The sequence below is a fragment of the Equus quagga genome, chromosome 15 (genome assembly GCF_021613505.1).
Source record: "Equus quagga isolate Etosha38 chromosome 15, UCLA_HA_Equagga_1.0, whole genome shotgun sequence".
Lineage (NCBI taxonomy): Eukaryota > Metazoa > Chordata > Mammalia > Perissodactyla > Equidae > Equus > Equus quagga.
In genome coordinates this window covers 80,974,667-80,993,999 of record NC_060281.1, presented here as the reverse complement: position 1 = coordinate 80,993,999, position 19,333 = coordinate 80,974,667, and the positions used below count along the sequence as shown (strand labels likewise).

The 19,333-nt window shown below is 48.1% G+C and overlaps 1 protein-coding gene across 1 annotated transcript in view; it reads left to right on the top strand.

Moving 5' to 3' along the window:
* Positions 1-18,142, top strand: part of MYO1H (myosin IH) — a 44,135-nt gene extending 25,993 nt beyond the window's left edge. Inside the window, exons 17-30 of the mRNA XM_046640055.1 lie at positions 422-527; positions 1,245-1,362; positions 6,130-6,243; positions 8,039-8,115; positions 9,320-9,388; positions 11,250-11,334; positions 12,003-12,162; positions 12,770-12,853; positions 13,659-13,752; positions 13,957-14,012; positions 14,843-14,978; positions 15,369-15,439; positions 15,576-15,673; positions 17,293-18,142. Coding sequence (XP_046496011.1) covers positions 422-527; positions 1,245-1,362; positions 6,130-6,243; positions 8,039-8,115; positions 9,320-9,388; positions 11,250-11,334; positions 12,003-12,162; positions 12,770-12,853; positions 13,659-13,752; positions 13,957-14,012; positions 14,843-14,978; positions 15,369-15,439; positions 15,576-15,673; positions 17,293-17,422 — 1,398 coding nt within the window. The 3' untranslated portion in view covers positions 17,423-18,142. The remainder of the gene's footprint in view (positions 1-421; positions 528-1,244; positions 1,363-6,129; positions 6,244-8,038; positions 8,116-9,319; positions 9,389-11,249; positions 11,335-12,002; positions 12,163-12,769; positions 12,854-13,658; positions 13,753-13,956; positions 14,013-14,842; positions 14,979-15,368; positions 15,440-15,575; positions 15,674-17,292) is intronic.
* The last annotated feature ends 1,191 nt before the right edge of the window (positions 18,143-19,333 follow it).

Below are 19,333 nucleotides of genomic sequence, written 5' to 3'. Positions count from 1 at the left end.
CGGCTTACAATTTAGTGAGAAAGGGTATAGGAAAATACTATCAAGTAAAGGAAGAACTTGTGCTATCGCGAGTGTCGTGAAGGAAGCTTGGTAACAAGGAAACAGGGGAAGGTGGTGGAGGGTGACTGGCTCGACAGCGATGCTGGCTCCCACGAGGTGCTCACCCGGTACTTGCTGGGTGAGAGGAGCATCCTGGACGGATGCTTGTCCAGCTTTCGCTTGAGCAGAACAGGTTTGGGCTTTTCGGGGCAGGACATCCCAAGCCTTCTCTTAGTGAGCAAAATAGTCTGTAACAGGTAACAAGTAGGACATCCTGTTGAGAGTTTCGGTCTAAAGGGCCTGAGTCTTATGCCCTGAGCATCTTCTCTGTATTAGCTGGGAGCAGCAATGTCTGCTTAGCTCCTTCTCTCTCTCCCTGCAGGTGGGGACTCAGTTTAAAAACAGCCTGAGCAGCCTTCTGGAAATTCTTATCTCCAAGGAACCTTCGTACATCCGTTGCATCAAGCCCAATGAGAAGAAGGAACCCAGTGAGTGGTGAATCGTTCTAAACACTGAGCTCAGGGAATAAGGCTGCGAGGAAGACCAAGATGGCAGTGGGTTAAAATCCTGAAAACCACCACAGACTTGCTCCTTTTCCTCTGTGCATTCATTGTTTGGGGTTTTAAATAAGGGGAGTTCCTTTGGTGGTCCTGAGTGAGCATTGCTCAGAACTTGGTCAGTTTCAGGAGCAACACAGCTGAGCCAGGCAGACATCAGAGGTGAAAGGAAGCAAGGTTGCTTCTCTCCAGCCAGTGAGCCATCTTCCAAAATGGTGAATGACTTGGATATTTTCTAAGCTCGTGCCGTGATCTATAACAAAGTCATATAAAGGCTTACAGAGGCCAGGGAGGAAAAGCAAATGAGTGAAGCAGGCTGGGTGTAAGACAATAGGGAGTGGAGGGGACTGTGGCAAACTGGAGAGGGCACACCCTGTCTAAGGCGCAGCCCTCCTCCCTTCCAGCCAGTTGTTGCCATGTGAGTGTTTGGGCCCAGAATGGCCAGATCTCATGGTTTTTTCAAGAGAAACCAAAACCCAGATTTTCCCGTAAAATCCCCCTATTAAAAGACACACAAGTAGAGCCTAACAAAACAAGTCTGTGGCCAGACCCAGCCCACAGATCATCCGTGTGCAGCCTCTGGTCTGTCTTGGTTGAGACCGAGCCACGGGGTCCTTTGCTGTTGCTCTCCCTTCTGTGTTTCCGAAGGCCAGTTCGACGACTTCCTCATAAGGCATCAGGTCAAGTACCTGGGGCTGATGGAGCACCTGCGGGTGAGACGGGCGGGCTTCGCGTACCGGCGGAAATACGAGCATTTCCTGCAGAGGTAAAGTTTGTTTTGTCGATCTGAAGCCAGTAAGGTCAAGCACCTGCTCTGTGTGAGCCTCTGGATATGGTGAGGAATAAAAGCCCATGCCCCAGGGGACTCAGTTTGGTTCTTAACTGCTGAGCGGTGATAGTGATGAACACTAACATTTCAGGGACTAGGAAGCCAACACCTTCTCTTTATTTCACTGAGCCCTTCATTACTACTTGCAATCCAGGAAGCGCAAGGCTGAGTGCACAGACAGACCTGCCACCAGGGGGCACACGTGGGCTGCGCTCTGCTGGGTCTGTACTAAGCTGGGGAAGACGTTCCATGGTGACCCAGGTGCTGGTTTAGTGTGGTCAGTCTGGGAGCAGATCCCCTTGGCCTCATGGGCTGTCAGGAGAAGTGGGTGTAGTGGTGGGAAGATGGGCGTTGGAAGTGTACAGTCTTGGATTGGAATCCCCATTCTTTCTCTTCTAGCTGTAACCTATTTCCTTATCCATAACATGGGGGTTAACTTGTCTGCTGTCAAGTTCATAAGGATTTGGTGATATACTCCCCCCTCCCCCTGCTACCATCACCCAAACTGCCTGTGCTCCAATGCTTCATTGGTGGTGGGCTGCATGCTAATTTGTGTGAATTTCTTGCCGGAATAACAACACATTCTCACACTCTCAAGAGAAGCATAATAAAATGGTCATTTTTGTAAGTCAAAATGGTTGCATATTGGCCATTTCGTATTTCAACTTAATGTTAGGCTTCTTCTTTCTTTCTTTCTTTCTCCCTCTCTCTATTTTTGAGGAAGATTAGCCCTGTGCTGACATCTGCCGCCAATCCTCCTCTTTTCACAGAGGAAGACTGGCCCTGAGCTAACATCCGTGCCCATCTTCCTCTACTTTATATGTGGGACGCCTGTCACAGCATGGCTTGGCAAGTGGTGCATAGACTTGCACCCGGGATCCAAACCAGTGAACCCTGGGCCACCGAAGCAGAACGTGCGAACTTAACCACTGCGCCACTGGGCTGGCCCCAATATTAGGTTTCTTCTGAAGTATAATTTTAAGATTATAAAAATCATGTGCACGAGCTCACATTTTTTATCTAATTCCTTGCATTTTGCAACTTACATCGAGATCCTGCACTCTGAAATGTCAACGTTTTCTTGTGCTCTTATTTTCAGCCCCTAATTTAGTGATCTCAGATCTGTCTCTACCAAGGACTGTGCTTGCTTTTCTCCCATGAGCCTCGTGTCTTGATAATTGATATCTACTTATATGCATCTATTAAGTAATAATCTGTTTCCTCACTGTTGTTATTTTTTTATATATTTTTTTAAAGATGGTGGGTCCTTCTAGTTGTGGCATGTGGGACGCTGCCTCAACATGGCCTGATGAGCAGTGCTATGTCCGCGCCCAGGATCCAAACCCGAAACCCTGGGCCGCCGAAGCGGAGCACACGAACTTAACCACTCAGCCACGGGGCTAGCCCCTTCACTGTTGTTATTTTAATGATGTGTCTACCAGCTGATGTAAACCTCTGATGAGTGTGATTAGCATTAACCTTTTGAGTTGATACAATTTCACCTAAACACACGTGGAATGTTATTGACCTGTGTGTTCTTATTTTGAGAAATGGCATAATTGTCTTTGGGTTTCAGAAACAGTGGCAAGACTTAGAGACAATCCCCCCACCCCAAATACTGCCTTTGCAGGTCCCATAGAGGGGCCCAGGACCCTAGCTTGGGCACCTCTGCCTGGCTTTGGTCTACACTGTAAGTACATTTGGACAGGCGTTTTCATCCCCAATCCTCAAACCCTTAGAACCATGAAGCACCATCACAGGTGTCCCCTCTGGAAGACAGGGATGAAGGAACGTGGGATCTTCAAGAAGTCTAGTGTTGGAGGCTGGTTGTCACACCACTTTCCTCTTTGTCCCCTCTCCTTTTGTCTTTCATCTGTCACCCTTTTTGGATCACACTGCCAATGCATAGCCATGGTTTTCTTTTTTAAACAGCTCTATTGAGATATAATTCATGTACCATACGATTCACCCACTTAAAGTGTCAGTGGTTTTTAGTATTCAGAGATATGTGCAAGCACAGTCCGCTTTAGAACATTTTCATCATCAAAAGGAAACCTTGTACCCTTCAGCTATAAACCCCCTATCTCCTTGCCACCCCCACCCCAGCCCTAAGCAACCACTAATCTGCTTTCTGTCTCTATAGATTTCCCTATACTGGACATTTTACACAAACGGAGTCATATAATAAGTGGACTTTTGTGACTGAATTGTTTCCCTTAGCATAGTGTTTTCAAGGTTCATCCATGTTGTAGCATCTGTCAGTACTTCATTCCTTTATATGGTTGAATGATATTCCATTGTAGGGATAGACCACATTTCATTTATCCATTCATCAATGATAGGCATTTGGGTTGTTTCCACTTTGGGCTGTTATGAGTGTTGCTGTTAGGAACACTCACGTACAAGTTCTTGTGTGGACATAGGTTTTCCTTTCTTTGGGTGTATATGTGGGAGTAGATTACTGGGTCATGTGATAACTCAATGTTTAATTGAGGAACGGCCAGCCTATTTGCCAGTATTTTTTTAAATGTACTCCTTTGCACACCATTCTTGTTCATCAGCCACTTGTCATCCATTCACGCTTATCACATCCCTTTTTCTGAATCTGATTTCTGGTGAAGATGGCTGCCCACTCCACCCCCCAAACACACACGCACTCGATGTTCCCTCATCCTGCCTTTTTAAAAAAATTTCATCTGTCTTTTTTCTACTCTGCTGCTGTGTGAGCCTCATTTATTCTTTCCATAAACACCAGCGAGCGCCTGCCCTGCACCAGCGCTGTCCTAGGTGCTGGAGTAACCGTGGCAGACAGGACAGACCCCATCCCTGCCCGCATGGAGTTTACTTTCTAGCGGCGGAGCCCAGTGACAACAAGGAGATATAGGAAGTCAGGTGGGGATACATTCTTTGAAGGAAAATGAACCCGGGTAAGGGGAAGTGTGGCGGTTCCTCCCGTAGGTGAGGTGGTGGGAGGGCTTCTGAGTGAGGCAGGGAGGCGTGAGGATATTTGGGGGACGATAATGCAGGCAGGAAAGCCTGGTGGTGGGAACTGGGCAGGCTGGAGGACCTGCTAGGAGGCCAGCATGGTTGCAGGTGGCCTTGGGGAGAGGCAGGAGGGGTCCATGGGACTGGGCTGGAGATGCCCGAATGTGCACACCCTGCCTGGCACTGCTTTGACTGCAACTCAGAGATGAAAAGGACAGAGGTTACTAGTCCTGCAGGCATTGCAGCCATCTCCCTGTTCCCTCTGCGTCTGTCTAGCCCAAGTTTGGGCGGCTTCCAGGGAATGTGCTAGGGATGAAAGTGGACTGGACAGGGCCTGAGGCTGCACTGTGTTCCCTGGGGGCATGGCATGAATCTCTGCTTTTGCGTATGTGTCTAGACAGAGGGAGGTAATCAGGGAAGAACACGTGACACTTAATGCCTGCTTTTGTCCGTTTGGGCTGCTGTGACAAAATACCACAGACTGGGTGGCTTGTAAACAACAGAAATTTCTTTCTCACAGTTCTGGAGGCTGGAAGTCTGAGGTCAGGGTGCCAGCGTGGTCAGGTCCTGGTGAGAGCTCTCTTCTGGGTTGCAGACTGCCATCTTCTTGTATTCCCACATGTGGAAAGAGGGCGAGGGATCTCTCTGGAGTCCCTTTTCTAAGGACACTAATCCCCATCATGAGGCCTCCACCTTCATGACCTGATCACCTTCTGATGGCCCCACCCCCTAATAGCATCACCTTGGGGGTGAGGATTTCAACATATGAATTTGGGGGACACATTCAGTCCACTGCAATGCCTTAATGGACTTGCTCCTAAAGTACAGTTCCAGGAAAATACACGTTTTTAATAGTTTAAAATTTGACTTTAAAATAATGCAAACCATATAATGATTATATTAAGGGGAAGAAGCATAATAGGAATGCCATAGCTAACATTTTTTGAGGTCTTGGACCGTGCCAAATCCTTCCCATGGATTACCTCATTTCAAGCCCATGATGAACCCACGACGAGGGGCCTGTTATTGCTCATGTTACACGAGGGAGGAGGCGAAGTGATTTGTCCAGCTCCTGAGCTGGGCTCAAAGCCATGCAGTGTGTTTCCAGGCCAACGGCCCCAGTTGTATTGCTTCTAGATTTGGTCCACAGGCACTTTTGAGTTCTGCATCCACTTATTTTGTTACATTATAGATATCATGGTTATCTTTCTGCTGACAGCATATTTGGAGTTGCATTTTATGCTGGAATCAGGTTCTTAATCAGCGTTGGGGCCCAAATTACTCTTGAGAGACCCCTGTCACTTGCAAAGCATGGTACCTTTTCCTCCTGTGCTGGATCACATTTGTTTATCCATTCATTTGTCCATCGATGGACATTTAGTTTGTTCCCACCTTGTGTCTATTATGAATAATGACGCTGTGAACATTCACATATAAGCTTCTGCACGGAGCGTGTTGTCGTGTCTCTTGCATACATACCTAGGCATGGAATTGAGTCATTTGATGATGTCATTGTTCTACAAAGACAGGCCAAATCTCCCACCTGTTGAGTTTCTCTTTTTATCTTTCTCACCAAATGCGTATCGTTGAATTCTAGGAAGTGATGGGTCTACCACAGTACACTGAGTGGCTGGCGTACAACAGAGGAGAGAAGCCGTCCGCTGGGGCGTGAGTGTAACATCCCACGGCTTTCTGGATGTTCCTCTCCTCTCTCTCTAGGTACAAGTCCTTGTGCCCAGACACCTGGCCGCACTGGCACGGGCCTCCAGCAGAGGGCGTCGAGCGGTTGATCAAGTACATTGGCTACAAACCCGAGGAGTACAAGTTAGGGAGGTAGGTGGCCAGGAAATCGCCATCAAAAAGTCCTGGGCGTTGATTCGTATCCATCTAGAGCCTGGGAGTTAATTTTTCAGGAATTTACATAGATTTACCAGCCGATATGTCCATCCATTCAATTTAAATGATCTCTGTACAGAAAAAATTCTCCTGTGTCCCCTCTTCTCTCGAGAATTCCCTTACGCTCAGAATGCTCCACACTTCTGACGCCAGCTGGGTGTCCTACCATGTAACTCAACTCTGACACTGCCCACCTGGAGATAGCACCAGATCCCACAGGTTAAGGGCTCAGTCCCATAAGACAAGCCCCACCCTCACTGGCCACTTCAGATGCCAGTCACAATCCAAGTTGTTAACTGTGCTTCTGATCGAGCAGCTACAAACCAGAGGTTCCCACGACCCCTAAATGGTTAGAAGGGCAATATTGCTGCCTGTCGGAGGAGATTAAGTTATAAAGGAGCCCTGTGCGCTACACCTGGCTGGGGGCCGGGATGAGCCGCTTTGCTTGCAAAATGAGGAGTGGACCAGTGACGCCCCCAGCCTCGGTGTGCTTGGTCTTTCGTTGTTCAGATGTACGCAGGACCTCCCAGAGGGGATATTTGGACATACGTGATGTGGAAGCTCCTCTACAACTCTGAGTATCAATCCTGCACAGTCGTCATTGTCCGTGAGCGAGAGAACTTCCGTACACGTTGAAAGCTTTGAGGCAGAACTCAGTGGGGTGAACCGGGAAGATTTTAGCCTATTCCATTAGTCATTTTGGTCAGCGGTAATTCGGTTGCAAGGATCAGTGCCCAAGTATGTAGAGGTTCCATCCCCAGGCCATGGAGAGTCCAGCTGCAGGGCTGTCTGCCTTTGAATCTATCAATGGGCTCTCTATGCCCGCTCCTAACTCCCCCTCGTACGCAGCCCTCTGTGGCCACTCTGGCCCCTCTCCATCCTTATGCTTCTGTTCTGGGCCCTGCTCCAAGAATCAGGTACTTTTCCAAGCCAGATCCCTGAGGGGAGTCAGGCTCAGCACATCCTGAGGGAGGCGACCAGGGAGCTCAGAGGTGGCATCTGTGCCTGACTCGGGAACCTGGGATGTGGAAGCGGGATCGCGTGGCAGGACGCACTGCTGCCCCCAGTGGCTGCCCTGGGAAGTCTCCCTCAAAGGGTGAGGGGGTGAATGGAGCAGACAATATGAGATGGATATTTATAATTTCTCTCTTCCGGTTGCTGGGATCTTCTTTTAAACTTAGACTCGTGTTCTTTGTCATCATGTTTTAAAGCCTAGGGAAGTGACTCTGGCTTAGGATGGAGTATTAGTCTCCCAGCTCTGCCTGACACATTACCACAGACTGGCTGCGCGCAAAACAACAGAAATCGATGCTGTCACAGGTCTGGGGGCTAGAAGTCCAAAATCAAGGTGTCGGCAGGGCCACGCTCCCTCAGAAGGCTCTGTGGGAGGATCCTTCCTGCCTCGTCCGGCTTCCAGTGGCCCCTGGCGTCCTTTGGCTTGTGGCCGCGTCACTCCAGCCTCTGCCTCTGTCTTCACACGGCCTTCCCTGTCCCTCTCTCTCTGTGTCCTTTTCTGTCTCTTATAAGGACACGCTCATTGGATTTAGGGTCCACCCTAATTCCATATGATTCCATCTCAATCCCTACCTTGAGTACGTGTGCAAAGACCCTATTTCCAAGTAAAATCACATTCTGAGAATCTGAGTGGACATGAATTTGGGGGACATTATTCAACTCAATAGAGATGGTAACTGACCAATTAATAATGAAAACATTTTTTTTCCCCTTCTAGAACCAAAATATTCATTCGTTTCCCCAGAACTCTGTTTGCTACTGAAGATGCCTTCGAATTTAGTAAACATCAATTAGGTATGATTTTTCTTTTTCTTCCCTGATTTCAATAGAATGTAAAATGAACAAGCTTAGCTTGGGGTACATCTTAAACATGGGTGTTTGATGTAATGTTAGAAGCATTCCCTTTGGAAACCAGGAACAAGGTATGGGATTATGATAAGACACACGTGAACTGATGCCTTGATGAGTGCCTGGAGGGCAGTCATGGATGCACATGGAACCTGGAATGCTGTGGGGCTGCCTCAGTTCCAGTCTGGAGCCAACCTTCATGTGCCACACGAGGACCTAAATCCTCGAGAGTCCATCCCGCTTAAATGAAAAGTTAAAAATTTTCATTTGTTTAAGTATCTGATGTTGGAAGGTACGGCTTCAAAGCCTATACAGCCAGGGGGTTTGTTGTGAAGGGCAAATGACGAAAGTTAGATAGGGGGGGCGAGGGGGATGAGAAAAATAAAAAATGGAAACTCCTGGGGGAGAGGGGCTGGCCCTTGAAATCTAAACTGGTCTGTGGAGAAGGACTCTGCTTGAGTAATCTGAGCGCTCGCTGTGCGCCAGGTGCATGATAAATCCTTCGCACTCGTGATCTCCTTGTATTCTCAGAACAAACCTATGGAGTGATGTTATCATCTCCACTTCACATTCAGGGAATCTGGGTCCCAGAGATGTTGGTAACTTGCTGGAGGCCACACAGCTAGTAAACAGCAGAGCTGGGCTGTGAACATGGGTCTCTCTGGCCTCAGGGCCTGGGCTCCTAACCACTGTGCTGGGTGGTCTTTTTCTGATCCCTGCAGCATTGGGCACCAATCACCGGGGATCTGGTTAATGGGCATACTGGCTGCGGGGGCCTGAGCCAGCATTTCTAACCAGCTCCCAAGGGATGTGACACTGCTGGTCTACGGGACCCTCGAGGAACTTGGCCTGTGGTGGGACCTTGGCTGGGTGTGGGGAGGATGCCTCGCAGGGAACCAGCGGCCAGTGGACCCTCTAGATGGGGGCTCTTACCACGGGCTCTGTTCCTTACCCTGGGGGAAGGAAGAAAGGAAGCTACTGGACAGCTTCTGGCAGCCAGGCTAATGTAACCGGCCGCCTCATTTCTGCCTGCTGCTTGGCTTCCTCTGTCGCTCTCCGCTGCATGCCCTCAGGACCACTTCTGACATCCCCTCTCAAGGTCACGACCACAAATGAAAGCCGTTTCACCAAACTTTTGTTTTATTTTAAGTTGCGAGAATCCAAGCCACATACAAAGGCTGCCTAGAAAGGAGAACATACCTGAAAAAAAGACAAGCAGGTAAGGATTAAATAGAAACTTGCCAGTGTGCAAATGGGCCAGAACTCTGCAGTTTCTCTCTTAGCCACGTGGCTCCTGGAGACGCAGGCTCCTGTGAGCATTCTCTCCCCTTGAAACCCTGTCCTTGAAACCTTGGTGGCTGTGGGGTCCAGTTCTGAGGCCTCTTCTCATTTTTACTCTGTTGACTGGAGATTATAACATAGGGGCCTATATTTGTTCCACGGACCTGTTTTATTTGATCCAACATATGCATGTTTAAAGAATAATTTCTTTAAAAGGCTACTAATGCCATGAGCCCCTCCCCTCTGTCTCTCCCCCAGTCACCTCTCAAATCCCCCCACAGACACACCACACACACACACACACACACACAAAATTCTTAGAAGTGACCACTCTCCTGAATTTTGCATTTATCGTTCCCTTGTTTGTCTTTACAGTTTTACCATTGTTGACCATAAAAATAAAATAGCCAGGTATTTTACCAGCAAGATAGGTTTCTTCAGGAATAGCAGAGGAATTGCAATTCAGGACAAGCCAGCTATAGCAAAAGCCAAAGGCAAGTCCAGCAAGCAAAGGAGAGGAACATTATTTTCTAGAAAAAAAGGAGGAAGTTGGGAGGGGTTGTTTAGAACAAAAGTCCTTTGGTGGGAAGCAAGAGTGACCTTTCTCACTGGTGAGTTGCTAAGGTAGTCAATTTCAGGAGCTGCAATGTACATCTTTTCCTGTTGGCGCCTGTAACTCATGATTCTTTCCTGTTGGAGATTCTTCTGTTGGGGTCTGTAATTGACAGTCCTTTCTGTAATTGACATCCACAGTATTGCATGAGAGCTCCCCCTTCTGGTCTCCTAACTCCATTTTAGTGCAGTTTCCCTTTATTAATTTTCTTACCATTTATGGATGCATTACTAAATAATATATTTATACACTGTCCTGCTTTGAACTTAAAAAATTATACTCCTTGTATTTCTTGTGACATTTTTGCACTCTGAGGTGTAGATTTAGTTATTCATTTTCATAGCTGCATAGTATTCCACTATATCAGAGGTCAGCAAACTTTTCTTAAAGGACTAGATAGTAAATATTTTAGACTTGTGGGTCATATGGTTTCTGTTGCAGCTACTCAACTCTGCTCTGGTAGCATCAAAGTATTTAGGCATGTATGTATTTAGGCAAATACATAAATGAATGGGCACAGCCATGTGACAATAAAACTTAATTTACAAAAACATGCGGCCAGCCCAAGGGTTGCAGTTTGCTAACCCCTGAGCTACATGAGTATAGCACAATTCAGCCGCTCTGTTGATGGACATTTGGGTTGTTTCCAGTTTGTTTGTTTTTATAACAGAAACAATGCTGCTATGAGGGATAAAAGAAAAGCACTGAAAAAATCTGAATAACTGAAAAAAGTCTGAAAAGCATTTAAAAATTGGGGAACAAGCCAGAAATGTAATTTTTGTGGGTCCCAATTTGTTTATGTATCCCAATTTTTAAATGTAGACAAGTAAAAGTAAACACTGGGTGAGACACAGCAAATGCAGTGGAAAGACTAATCTGTACCATCACAAGGGGCAATCTTGTCCCTCAAAAGACCTCGGGAAACTCACCCCCTGGCATAATTTCGGGGCTTCGCTCGAAGCTTCCCAGGCACCCTCTATGTTCCTCTGTTGCCCTGGTTCAGCTGCCCGTCTGAGCACCCCCAGGGAAGAACTGACAACATTCATCCCACTTTCCATCTCTGGGGCTAGCGGAGTGCATGGTGAGCATCCAGATGTTTGTGGAGTGGACGGGTAATTCTGAAAAAGCCTTTGGTATTTAAATATGATTGTGCTCACCTTCTAATGCCGGCAGTGACCTCTTTCAGCCATCAAACTTGAAGCCCACTGGCGGGGAGCCCTGGCTCGAAAGGAGGCCAGAAGGAGGAAGTGGGCTGTGCAGATTATAAGGAAGTAAGTTCTCGGGTATGGGAGGGAGGAGGGGTCCCTAAGCACTGCCCACTGCAGAGGGTGGTCACAGACTTGGTTGAGTTTCTGCGTCTTGTGCAGAAAGGTAATCTTCCCTTCAGGACATCAACCCTTATGCGATCAGTTCCATCTCTTTCCTCTGAGCTCCCTAATTTGATGATCACAACTCAATACATTTGTAGGCTCTCTCAGCCTAGTTCAAAAGTCAAAGTCAAATGCCTCCTGATGCCAGGTGGGTAAAGTGAGTGAGTCTCATGAGCTGGGATGAGACAATAAGGTACAGTGGGGACTGCAGCAAACTGGAAAGATCAGTCCACCTCAGAGGGACAGTCACTACTCCACTTCAGCCCGTGTTGCCAGATCTACTGATTTTGCAAGGGAAGCTGGAAATCTGGCTTTTGTGTACTATCTCTCAATTTTTTTGTAGTTGTTGTTGGCAACTAATTAAAGATACTAAAAACAAAACAAAAAATAGCGTGGGTGAAATAGAGCAAATCCTGGGGGCAGATCTGGCCTGTGGGCTACAGTACTGGCTTCTGGCCTACAGGACCATCTAAACAATCGCTACCATTTTGGCCTCCTGAGTCGAACAAGAGAACACAAGTCCCAGTGAAGAAATGGGCCAGGAAACTAACAAAACACTTGCTGTTTAGGTTCATAGCGGGATTCATCAATCGCAACAAGCCTCTTTGTCCTGAAAATGAGGAGTTTATCGTGTTCGTGCGGAAGAATTACATCTTGAATCTTCGGTATCACGTCCCAAAGAGTGTCTTGGACAAGAGCTGGCTGATGCCTCCCGGCATCTTGGAAAATGTAAGGACTAAACTGGGACTCGTGTTGCAAGGGACTCGGGCACTGACTGGCTTTTCTATTTCTTCCTGCTGCCTCCCTGGCCTGAAAGAGCTACCTTAGCAAGGCATCTCCTTGCAAGAGTGTTGCACGAGAAATTCCACTCCTCTGAATTTGTCATATCCTCACGAGAATTATAAAGCCAACGGACGTCTGTTTACATAAAGCACTTCTGAATGGTTCCTATGCTGGATGTAGCTTCCAGTGGCCTGAGTGACTATCACCTAGAACACGTTTCTCAAAGATGGTCTGAGGACCCTGTGTCTGGAGCGCAGAGTCAGGCCTAGTGTAAGATTCCTGGGCCCCGACCGGGCATCTCTAGGAATCTCGGCTTGGCCAGGTCCGCAGGTGACTCCAACACATTCGAGTTTAAGAACCATTTACTTTTGCAGTAGTGAAAAGTTAGCACAGGACTGGAAGGTTAGCTGCTTTCTTTCGCTATACAATATTAATGCTGTACTTCAAAGCAAGTTGAATTCAGCTGTGCTTTCAAAGCTTTCTGTTTTGATGGCCACAGCCCAGGACAGGGTGAGAGCGAGGCAGGTGGAAAAGAAGTGTGTTCTCCACACAGGCGTCGGATCTGCTCAGGAAAATGTGCATGAGGAACCTGGTCCGCAAGTACTGCCGCGGAATCACAGCCGAGAGGAAAGCGCTGGTAGGGACGTGGTGCGCGTGTGGGTGGCGGGAGGGTGGAGGGTGGGTGCCGCCCTACAGCTGGCTGACTAGCATCAGCAGTCCTCACTCACCATTCCCCCTGTAAGCCAAGGGTCCCACTAGGCCCATGCCTCGTACATGTCTTGAGGATTAAACACAGGTAGACCACTGGGCACAGAGCCCTCGTGAAATGCCAGCTGTTACAATCAGCATCGTCCCTGTGGTTACCATGGGAACACAATCCAGGTGGCCCCTACCCTGCAGATGCAGGACCCCTTCTGTGCTGGAGGTCTGGTTTGGTTTATGCTCATCGGCACGACAGCAAACTTCTTCCGTAAAGGGCTAGATAATAAATATTTCAGGCTTTGCGGTCCATACCATCTTTGTTGCAATTACTCAGCTCTGCCGTTGTAGCGAGAAAGCAGCCGGAGACAACGTGTGAGTGAGTGGCAGGCTGTGTTCCGGTAAAACCACGGAACTAGGCAGCAGGCAGGAGTCGGCCCACAGGCTGTAGTCTGGTCTCTGAGCTAGCAGAAAGAAACTGCTCTCTGAAATTCTGAAAATTCTACTTCCGGAAGGCCCATGCAAGTAGAGATAAGCATTTAAGTGTCCACCTCAGTGTCTGACAGTATAATTTTTAGGATATTTTTGGCCAAAGCCAGGAAATATGTTCTGACGTCCACGTGGAAGTATGACAGGCCTCCTAGAGCTTATCCAGGAAAGTAAGTGATACCGTGGACCTAAAGCTCCTCTGTCCCAAAGAGCCCCACGGCTCCCGTTTTCGTATCTACATTATATATTACCAGATGCGGCAAAAGGTGGTTACAAGTGAAATATTCAGGGGAAAGAAAGAAGGCTATGCAGAAAGCTTAAATCAACCCTTTGCCAACAGTCGGATAGGTAAGTACATTTTTCCATCTATGTACTTACTTTTCCTATTTTTAAAAAAAAATCAAAGGAATTTGCTCGACTCCGTAGCATTTCCTGACAGCTATTCCCCGGTTGAGATCTTGGTCACAGAGGGACAGAAAACCAGCAGGTGCCAGTGGCTTTTGCACAGGTGGAATTTGGTGATGACTCACCGAATTCTGGTTCCTTCCCTAGACGAAGGAGACATTAATCCCAAGGTGCTTCAACTCATCAGCCATGAGAAAATCCAGGTAAGCGAACGTGTCCTTGCCTCAGGCAGGATTCCCTCCGGAAGTGAGAACAGGGTCTGCTTTGTACGTGCGGCACGTCTGGAAGCGCTGTTTAAATGCAGGGGTGCATGTGGGTGGTTCAGGCTCTCCACTGTGGTGCTCTGGGTATTAAGTAAGATTATGGGGACCTCGTGACTATTAGAACCTGTTGCTGTGCTTACGGTCCTTGTCTGTCACACTAGGAGCTGTGTTCGGTTTCCTATGAAACGCAGCGTGACTTAATCACGCAACATCCCGTTAGCGAGAAGCCGTATAGCAGGGTGCTGACGTGGATTACGTAACTTAGTAGCTGCGAGCTCCCCAGCACGTTACTTAAGCTCTCGGTGCCTCTATCCTTCTGAGAACAGGGATAACGGGGTTACAGAGAGGACGAAGGAGTTCAAGGTGTGAACTGTGGAGGCTGCCACCTGGCCTGTAGCAGCTGGTGAGCCTGTGTCTGGGGCGGCTCTGTCCCTTCTGGTTCCCTGGAGAACAGAAGTGTGTGGGACTGGATTGGGTTACCCTCTGGCTGTGAGGGCTTTAATGCCCTTTGAGCATTTTCATCTCGGTTGGCTTCTCAGAGCAGCCCCGTGAGGCACGTGGCCAGAGCCTAGAATTCCCCAGAAAGGCAATGTTACAGGCAGAGCTGGGAATCAAAATCTATCCTGCACAGCCAGTGGGGAGGAAAAAACTCGTTTATTCACCTCTGAGTGCCCAAAGGGACTTCACCAGGGTCTGAGTGACAACCGGGCACTCCGCCCCCTCCTCCATGAAGTAAGCTTCCCCTCGTAGTGACGGTACCCTCTTTGCAGTATGGTATCCCGGTCATTAAATATGACAGGAAAGGCTTCAAGGCGCGGCAGCGGCAACTCATTCTTACTCATAGAGCAGCGTACATGGTGGAACTTGCCAAAATCAAGCAGAAGATAGAGTACGCAGCACTCAAAGGTAAGAGGCAGGTAATCTTGAGACGATCCACCGGGCTGACTCAGCTCCTGGGCACACTAGGACTGAAGCAGCCCTCCGTTGGGAGACAGAAGCCCTGGGCTGCCCGGGGCCCCCTGTGCCCCTTATTCTGGCATAAATACCAGGGTAGCCCCTTCACTCAAGTATCCAGGTTGGACAACAGTCGCCTTCTTCAATGACGTGTTTTTTATTGAGAGCACAGACCTTCGCAGCCCCACAGCATCCTGATTTCTGGAATATGCCCTTCATCCTACTGGGCCCAGCGAGGAGGGAAAAAGGGTGGGCAAGGGAGCCCCGGGGCACGCCTCGTGTCTTCCTGAATTAATGTCAGGTTGTCCAGCTCCTGGCCCCTAACTTTGGGTCTGTCTTCAGGTGTCTCTACTAGCAATCTGAGCGATGGAATCTTAGTCATGCATGTTTCACCAGAGGACAACAAGCAAAAGGTAAATGACGGCCACGGTCTGTAACGGAGGGAAAGGATACACTGCCCAAATGTTCGGTTGCCCACTGTGAAACCTCAGTATTGGAGTTTTTCCTTTTAAATGCCGCTCCTGAAACCGCACGTCCTCTCCCCCTCAGGGGGATGCCATCTTGCAGTGTGAACACGTGTTTGAAGCGGTTACAAAACTCGTCGTGCTGGCAAAGAAGGAGAACCTGGTAGACATTGTTCAAGGAAGGTAGGTGGTTTCATCTTTAGCTCAGGAAGGAAATTCAGTTTTAAATTTTTATTAATGGATCAAGGAAGATGCAAATGCTAATCGTTTCACTTCTGTCTGCCTCCTCCCCCTACACAAGCAGTGCCTACCAGCAGGGATGGGGAAGAAGCTTCTAGTGGGGCAGCCTTGCTCTCCCTGATAGCTTCCCTGCCTCCTCGCCCCTATGACTTGGGGTTTGGGGGAAATGAAGTCAGTGATCACTCCTTGACCTCAGGGAATAGCGGTCTTGGCTTTCAGTTTTTAAAGGTGTGCATGTTCCTGAGGGAAGCTGTCACCAAGTGAGAGGTGGCCCTCTGGGCCAGAGCAGGTGACAGCCACACCTTGGCTGCTGAAGCCTGCTGTCTGGGAGAGTTGGTTGAGCACAGTGGGCCTCCGCTTTGCAGGCTGCTTACCAATCGATTAGGGGAAGTGCTAAAATTTCTTGAGGACGCAAAAGAAACATACCAGGCATGTGGAGTCCTCTTACTCAGTTCTCTCAACAGCTCTGAGGCGGGTGCCACCTTTTCCATTTCATGGGCACAACGTGGCTAACCAACGCCCTCACAGTCACGTGGCTGGTCGGGGATGGTGTGCGGTTCCTGAGGGCCGCGCTGGAGTCTCATTTTCAGACTGAATGAGGCACAGCACGGTGCTCCAGGACCCCTGTGAAAGCAGGATGCTCCCAGGCAGTACTGTTTTATTGCCCTTCGACTTCTACTGCTGCTATTAGGTCTCGAGTTTTTATAACCTGATGAGCACAATCATATGTGGAAGACAGAGAAAGAGCTGGGTACGGTCATACGCCACGTAACGACATTTCAGTCAATGATGGACCCCTTATAAGACCGTGGTCCCATAAGATTAGTGCCACACAGCCTAGGTGTGCGTTAGGCTGTACCATCCAGTTTTGTGCAAGTCCACTCTGTGATGTCACACAACGATGAAAGCAACTACACAGGCCTTTCTCAGAACATATCCCTGTTGTTAAGTGATGCACGACTGGACTTTGGTAAGTGTTGTTTCTGTCGTGCTGTACCTGAGAGAATACCTAGCTCCCTATAAGAGTTTCCACAGCAAGATGTATAGCTAGTTCTTCAGACTTCCAATCGGCCCCTTGAAGAACTAATGTACCAAATTGATGAGAGAATAATTATGAAAACACGTGGTAAGTTTCCCAGGTGTGGAAATGGTTTTTCTCCTTTTGATTACTCAAATATACCATAAAACTCTGTATTAACATAGGAATTCAGGGGCCAGCCCAGTGGCATAGTGGTTAAGTTCACATGCTCCATTTCAGTGGCCTGGGGTTCGCTGGGTTGGACACCACATACCACAGATCAAGCCATGGTGTGGTGGAGTCCTACATACAAAACAGAGGAAGACTGGCACAAATGTTAGCTCAGGGACAATCTTCCTCAAGCAAAAAGAGGAAAATTGGCAAGGGATGTTAGGTCAGGGCCAAACTTCCTCACCAAAAAAAAAAAAAAAAAGGAATTCAATCTTGAAACTAGTAAAGCTTCATAAGTGAATTTCTTTTGCAGATGAAAGGCTGAGGGAGGAAAAGAATTTGTCAGTAATTCACCATTTTGTCTACTTTTAAGTTTACAGTTTTATATCAGTCCTGGAAAAGAAGGTACAATAGTTTTCGACACTGGACCAGAAGAACAAATCTATAAAGATAAAAATGGACAGTTAACAGTGGTGAGTGGCTGGGTTTTGGGACCGAGGTAAGCAGTTGTAGATGAGAATATAGATTAAAATTCTACCCATTTTAGTCTTTCTCTTGATTGACTGGAATCATGGAATCAGAAGCTAGTTCCTGTCCCCCTCTATTCCTGATTCTCCATCTAAAATACAGGGAAGAATGGATAGTGGAGGCTTAGATTCGAACACTGAGGAAAGGGAAAAAGCCAGGTTTCCCTACCGTACCTCATCGTCAGTGTCATTAAATACTTCTCAGCTTTAAATGTTGAAGCCCAACTTCTCACTGGACGGCGAAGGCCTTATGCCTTCTGTCACTGGTTCTCAAACTCGTCTCCAGCTTGGAATCTCCAGGCGAGCTTCAAAAAATACGTCTGGTGTCTCACTCCCAGACTGTGGTGTGATCGGCTGGGCTGGGGCCGCGGGCTTGGAAAGTAAGCCATCGCAGGTCTAAGGAGCAGAGAGGCTTGGGGACCACTGTGTCTTACGAAGAAGTGGAGCCTGAGTGCTCGGGATCTGCCCTCCCTGGCAAGTAGGACACAGAGCTTGTCTAGATCTGCTTTTGCTGGGAAATGACCTACTAAAAGCCAAGGGCTGAATCTTTAACACGTATTTTGTATATATATCGAGTATTCATTACTTGATAACAAACTAATTAGAAAATAGTCTATCAACATGGAATGTCTCGGACACATTTAAATTTATATACATTTAACTACGAAATTGCTTTGTGGATGTAGGTAGTACACAGATGTCTGGTATAACATAATTGTCCCTACACACAATTACCTCCTTCAGAGACAAGTTAAAATATTTAAGCATTACTCTGATTGTAAACTATAAGGTGATCTTTCAGTTTACGTGTTGTCTTAAAAACTTTACACCCCTATGTGTCTCTCTCTTTTGGAATCACACAGGCTATCTTCCTGCCTGACCAGCTCGGGCTGAAGATGCTAACAGGCCTCAGTGAGCCTGTTTCTCGATGCGGCTCGTCTTGTGGGGGGGTGGGGCAGGAGATGGTGTGGGAGGTGGGTTGGCTTCTCGCAGCTCGTTCACACCCACCTCCATGATGCTGACAGTGGGTGACAGCTGCATCCTCACAAGTGAGGCGACATGAGACACGCCTCTATGCCTAAGCGTGGACTCTCCCCCAGGTGTCGGTCCGCATGCCGTCCTGATAGAGGATGACACTGACCTCTCCCATCACCGTTTCTTCTCCGGCTGAGGAAAGCACCCAGGAAGCGGGAATGTGATCCAGTTAGCTACTCCTTCAAGGAAAGGTTACAGCAGCTCTAGGAGCAGGGTCACACGGGAAGAAGCGGAGCGGCATCTATGCCAAAGCCCGACCCCAGCTTCCCAGGTGCCCTGTGGCACTCAATCAAAATGTCCTCCTCAGGGAGCCAACCTCAAGTCACTTAAGGGAGTGGTTTTAAACTTCCCCAAAGGACCTCCACTCGATGGGTGCTTGAACATGTCATCACAGGGTGGGCAACAGGCTCTCCACCCTTATCAAGCTGGCCCCGAGCCACAGTGAAGTATTATGTATGGTCTGAGAGTGAGTACACGAAATTTCATAAAGCTGCAAAATTTGAATTTTGTGCTAAATAAATGGAACTTAGAAACACATCCAATTCCTTAGCATTTCTGAAAGGCTCTTCAGTCCAGATGGTGAGATCTATCTGCCCCACCTCCCCAATAGTAAATCGGTGGCAACACCAGCCGACCCATTCTGCTTGTTCACAAGCCCAGGCAGCATTCCCGCCCAAGACTTCCTTTTGGGGTTCAAGTTCAAACACTACCGAGAAATGACTCCTCTCTTCCGCCCTGAGCAACTTTAAGGTGATAAAGTGGAATGTAGGATCTCTGCCTTGTTCTCTTTGCTGTAAACTGCAACTCAGTTCAGGGGCTCGATTGTGCTGGGCGTTTCTGAAAAGATCCAGA